Raw genomic sequence first — 6323 nt, forward strand, 5'->3', positions numbered from 1 at the left:
CAAATAATGTTATAAACATTCAGTCCGCGAAATGATTGAATGTAAAATGAAGCATGGTAATTGGAATATCGTCAATAAGTCGACATCAATGATTATTATTATAAAAATGCTAACAAGGCAGTAATGTCGGATAATGCAGAAAACGCTGCAAAAACAAGTCTTCGTCGCGAGGAAATCGCAAGTGTAATCAAATGAGAGAATACGCTCGTCGTTGGTTAATAAATTAGAAACCCGTAATTTTTATTCAGTACTAAGGTGGTTTTAAAAAACTATCGTTTCCATAAATATCCGTATACCAGTGTGATCGCATAAAAATGGGACGGTTAATTTGCGAAGGTGATAAAGAAAAACCAAAGCTAACACAAAAGATAAAAATCAGAATAAAATTAATTTGAATTCACTCCTTGATAGTTGTCTTTAACATCTGCCGCCGGCGTGTATTACTGCCAAGAATAGGAAAACCCAACTTCAATGTCCCATTCGGAAAAAAAGTGGATTCAATGGGATGTTACGATAGGTTTAAATGCGTGGAAAAATATCGCAATTACGGGGTCATTACGTAATTGATTTTGCCGTAATTACGGAATTGATTTTTGTCAATTACGTGCAAGCCTATTAATTTGGCCTTCAATCAGTAATGAATAATAAAACAATGACTATGAATATTTATTAAATTTCAGATAACACGGATTACAATCCTATTGTCATCATTTATATATATATGGCACCAAAGTCTTAAGTGATTAGAGCCTCTACAGGCCACGATGAAGAGCCATGTTAAGGAGCGAAGCTATTGAACGCGCATGGGGAGAATTGTCCGGGTCAAATTTGAAAACTATATAACTAAAAAATTGTTGGCGCAGTTGAACGAAGAAATACGATTTGTTATTAAAATAATTCAATGCAACAATTTTTACAACTATTATTACTGAGCACTCCTCCCAATCTATTACGTTCACCACAAATGTTTCGCTTTTTCGATCACCCTATCCAAAGTCAGATTACTCAAATCGAAAGATTTCCAGTCTGTTTTATAAGCGGCAAATGCTATAGCTGTCAGCATTAGTCCACCTGCAATTATTATTCCATTATCGACAATTTTATCTTGAACTTTTGCTCTCTTCAGAGCTTGGTCGTATGGAATCCTTGTGAAAGTTACCATTGAATATCTCGGGATAAAACTAGACGGGAAAAGAAAGTTTAAAAATCCATCGACCTTTTTCCGTAGCAAGAACCAGGGTGTGGCAACATGGGACCTCATTTCCATATAATTGTAAAGAGAAAGATCTGCAATCGCGTGTGCAGCCTTGACGCGAACTTCAGAAAACTTAGGTACAATTTGCTCAAAATCGCAGCCGAATTTGTCAACCAGTCCATCAAATATTAATGCATCCTCGAGTCCGGCGTTCAATCCTTGACCGTAAAAAGGTACGACTGCATGTGCAGCGTCTCCCAGCAGTAGGGCTGTTTTTCCGTGGTGGAAAGGGGAGCATTTTACCGTCACCAATGGCAACGGTGGTAATTCAAAAAATGACGTACGTAACAAAGAGTCGCCAATCAATGGAACAACGTCATTAAAATTTACATTGAAGAAATCGATGACGTCATTTCCGGTTACGATTTTCTCGTATTTTGAAAATGGCATGAATAACGTACAAGTGAACGATTTATCCAAGTTTGGGAGGGCAATTAACATGTACTCGTGCCTGGGCCAGATATGTAAGTGATTTGGTGGCATGGCGTATTCTCCGTCAGCTGTGGGGGGAATGCACAACTCCTTGTATCCATGTTCAATGTAAAATTGACTAAAGTCCATTCGTCCTTTAAGCATTTGTCTTCGAACTGCCGAATAAGCACCATCACATCCAATGAGAACGTCTCCAGTTTTCGTAATTTCGCTACCCGCCTTTTGAAAAGTGGCGGACGGGATTCGGGTGTCACAATTCACCAATTTATGCTCGAAATATAAATTCACGTTTTCGCTTTTTTCCGCCACGCTGAGTAGCTGTCTGTTAAGTTCTAGTCTGTCTGTTGAGAGTAAATATTGTCCTTTCTTTCCGTAAGGAATCGTGTAGGATCCTTTGTCAGTATGAATGTATCTGAAATGGAATGACATATGTTTTTAGTTTGACCCTGAGTATTTCCCGACTAAAAGTCAGATAGTTCAATTGGTTAGCAGTGGTTCCCAGCCGTTTTCGTCAATTTCGCACCTTCGTCCATTTTGTAACTTTTTATTTCTCCTTCACTATGCGTGAAAAATACTTCGTTGTTCAATTTTCAATGGATCCTTATCTAGTGTTATGCGCAAGTCGCACCCCCGCTTTTGAGTACTCTCGAAGTGTGTGTACCAGGTTAGGGTTAGGCCATAATTTTATTCCGATTTTTCTTATTTTAGTTCTATTACGAGTTCGGGACTGTCTGTGTAAGCCAAGTGAATATACCCCCTGTCCATAGATTTCCGTCCCTCTGCACAACTTGATGTAAAATAAGCGAACGAAATTAGTTGCCTCCATATTGGTACACATACTTCTGGAGTGCCCGCTTTTTTCAAGTTCGAGGGCGCTACCGAAGTGTGTGCACCAAGATGCCGCACAACCTGATCCCTAACCTGGTACACATACTATGTTCAGGTTGTGCGCCATCTTGGTTCATATATTTTCGGAGCTCTAGTTCGAGTAGTTTATAATGAATAAGTATTATCGTAACGCAAAAAACTACAATCTGTTTATAAATTACCTTGAATGCATTGGTATCCCAATGCTTCGTATTCTTTCCTCAATTCCGCCATGTTTCAGCGCAGACAACCCTCGCACTGATAAAGCCAAGTTGATACTTCGCCCTGTTGAAGAGAAATCTTAGTTATCTTGCGAAATGCACACATATACATTGAATGAAATGATTTTGGACACAAAACGGACTCATAGATCGTTTTGCTCGATCGTTATTGTGGATTTTTGAAAGAATTCTTCCCTCATATTTCGCTCCAAACTGTGCTATTTCATCACTTGACGGACACACATTCATACGAAGGTGTACGCTTTCACTTGATACAGTAGAATTCCGTAGACATTTTGGGGGCAATATTGATAATTTTACGTATTATGTGCGACTGATAAACAAAATAGTAATTCAAATTTTTAGCGCGAAAACAGGGAAATTAACTTACCTGAAACATTCTCTGCAGACCGTATATCTGACCTTGCTTCGTAAAGGTCAACATGGAATCCTCGACGTCCCAAGAAAACAGCTGTTAACGTTCCAACCGGACCTCCCCCCACTACAATACATTTGCCCTTGTGTTCTGCCATGGTATTAGGCTACAGTTAACTGTATTTAGATGAAAAAATGAAGTCATAGTCAGGTTATAATATAACATCCAATGAAGAAAATTGCAACGAAATAAAACGTAGTTTTAATGAGAAAGGGAGGACCGCGAAGGGCGGACCTCAAGAAGTATGTGCACCAAGATGGCGCACAACCTGAAAATAGTATGTGTACCCGGTTAGGGTTCAAGTTGTGCGACATCTCGGTGCACATACTTCGGGAGAGCCCGAGGGGCCAGTCTCGGTTATCGAGCAGGGATCATCACAGGTTTATCGCGTCTGCCTTCACACTGAAATGCAAGTTTTTTTTTAATCTTTTTTAACTGTGTTTGTACAATGTGTACATTCGGCATGTGAAAAAATTAACTACTGACTGACGGACGCCCAAGGTTCTAATATATAATTTAGATTCAGGAGATCGGAAATTTATTTACCCGATATGAAAAATTACGACGTTGCAGGTAGCGAACTGAGAGGCCAACAGTTTGTAATGTATAAAGTCTGTGGTTTGAAATAAATCATGTATTTAAGTAACTCTATAAATTTGTTGTGGGCATTTTCTGACAGTTACGAAATGGCGGGTATATTTTAGTGAAATATCGATTCCATGGTCCGTTATGTGGGGTATTAACTAGAGCTCGACCGATATATCGGCCAACCGATATATCGGGCCGATATTGCGTGTTTGCCGATATATCATATCGTCCCAACCGGCCGATATATCTGGCCGATATCAGCGTTAGTCGCTTTTCCACGTTCTAAAAAATGAGTCTTTTTCCCCGGGAAATATCTGCGGCCGAGCGTTTTCTTTTTTTCGCTTCTCTCATTTTGCCTTTCAATGAACAGAGTTCTCTTCTATATTTCTCTCTCTCTCTTTTATCTCTTCGTGCGGTGCAAAATCCTCGCCTTCGAATATCTTGCGTCCCCACTAGGCTTGCACGTAATTCCGTAATTGTGGCAAAATCGATTACGTAATTACTAATGACCCATAATTGCGATATTTTTTCACACATTTAAACCTATCATAAAAACCATTTGAATCCACTTCTTTTCCGAATGGGACATCGAAGTTTGGTTTTCATATTACCGACAGTACTATACGCCGGCGACAGATGTTAAAGACAAATACCAAGGAGTGAATTCAAATTAAATTTATTCTGATTTTTATCTTTTGTGCTGGCTTTAATTTTCCTTTATCACCTTCGCAAATTAACCGTCCCAATTTTATGCGATCAATTTTATCATTACCGACACTGGTATACGGATATTTATGAAACGATAGTTGTCTTTTTAAAATCGACTTTCGTATTGAATAAAAATGTCGGGTTTCTAAGTTATTAATCAACGACGGGCGTATTCTCTCGTTTGATTATACCTGCGCTTGCCTCGCGACGAAGACTTGTTATTGCTCCGTTTTTTACATTATCCGACTTTGCTACATAGTTAGCATTTTATAATAATTATTGATGCTGAATTATTGACGATATTCTGATTACCAAGCTTCATTTTATATCAAATCATTTCGCGGCCTAAATGTTATAACATTATTTGCGATAAATTTAGATCAAATATTAATTATTTAGCTGGCGGTAAATTCTTACCTGTAACTCGTTGTAAATTATTGCTAATAAATTCTATTTTGTTTTTTTGTTTTTTAATGCGCTGTGATTTGTATTAATAAAAGTGATTGAGTCGGGAAAAGAAAGTAGCCTTCTCTCCTTTTGAGAGCCCATAGCGGCGGTAAATTCGGTTCATGTCTGTTTCACGGAGAGAAAGAAAAATACGCCTTCCGGAATTACAATCAACTATCACACATTCTTATTTATCATTATCAGCGCCGAATAAAAAAGATACCAAATCGTGAAAACAAAAAAGTCTGTCGGTCTTAATTGCGTTACGGTGATAACGCTCATAATAATATCATTTTGACCGTGAAACCATACGCTCAAACGGGGTGGCAACGCGTCATGCCTTCCCCCACCTGCGTAACAAGAGAGAGAAAAAAGGCTGCGAATATCGGAACTCTAACTTCTTCTACTTGTTAAACTTTCACTTTTTATAATCGACGGAATTGACTGCTTTGAAGGAGCACCTTTCAAACGCGGAAGCGCTCGACCAATAATTACGACTTTACTACGTAATTTGTAACTTCCCTCCCGTAACTCGAAAAAATTACGTAATTCCGTAAATTACGTGCAAACCTACTACTGTATGGATCAAAATGGACTTCTATAAGCTTTTTACTGACTGCCATTTTTCTTTTGTGCTTGGTTTTTTCAAACATTGCCTTCTGTTTTGTGTATTATTGTGTGTTCTTATTATTTGCTGTGAAACTTTTATCGATGATGCAAGCACTCTGTAGGACTGCTTTATTTTTCAACATAAACTTTTGATTGACTGAAACTGAATTTTTCTTTCTATTTGTATTTACTGCGGGTTCAGGTTGTAGATATCGGTATGTCGATATCGGTTATCGGTCACTAGTTGGCCGATATATCGTTATCGGTATCGGTGCCAAGAAGTGATATCGGTCGAGCTCTAGTATTAACTAATCACTCGTGAACGACTTTTTTCTTATTGTTGGTATTTTCAAGAGCCTAGCTGAGTTATATTTTTTACTTAGATGATTCCATCAAGTGGGGATTGTAATCATTATGTCTGTCCGTGCAAGATAATTGCTGATTACTGATTAGATTCGCCAGGCTAATCGTGTCCTACGTGTGTTTTCTATTTTGCAACGAAGTTTGTCTCGTTCTAATAACGCATGTCTCTTTTCATTCGATTGCCGGCGTCAATTTAGTAGTAGTATTTTTGCGTTTAGAAAGAGCGGGCTCAAAAGCCAGGCTCGGCGGTGTGGCGCATCGTGCTAAGCGTTAGGAATACGCTCGCCACCGCATCTCTGATTACGAATCCCATGCGGGGATGATCAGGTGCGAGAGGATTGCTAGACTCCTCGCCGCCGTAGGGTGGTTCACGTAACCGCTGGTCGGTTACGGCTTC

At 39.0% G+C, this 6323-nt stretch overlaps 1 protein-coding gene across 1 annotated transcript; it reads right to left on the bottom strand.

Moving 5' to 3' along the window:
* Positions 1-320: 320 nt before the first annotated feature.
* On the bottom strand, positions 321-3323 carry LOC120340721 (kynurenine 3-monooxygenase-like). The gene is made up of 3 exons (XM_039409068.2): positions 3167-3323; positions 2737-2839; positions 321-2099 (listed from the first exon to the last, which is right to left on the bottom strand). The coding sequence occupies exons 1-3, from the start codon at positions 3306-3308 to the stop codon at positions 956-958; spliced, it is 1389 nt and encodes a 462-aa protein (XP_039265002.2). The 5' UTR covers positions 3309-3323; the 3' UTR covers positions 321-955.
* Between the last annotated feature and the right edge of the window lie 3000 nt (positions 3324-6323).

The sequence above is a fragment of the Styela clava genome, chromosome 14, assembly GCF_964204865.1.
Source record: "Styela clava chromosome 14, kaStyClav1.hap1.2, whole genome shotgun sequence".
NCBI lineage: Eukaryota > Metazoa > Chordata > Ascidiacea > Stolidobranchia > Styelidae > Styela > Styela clava.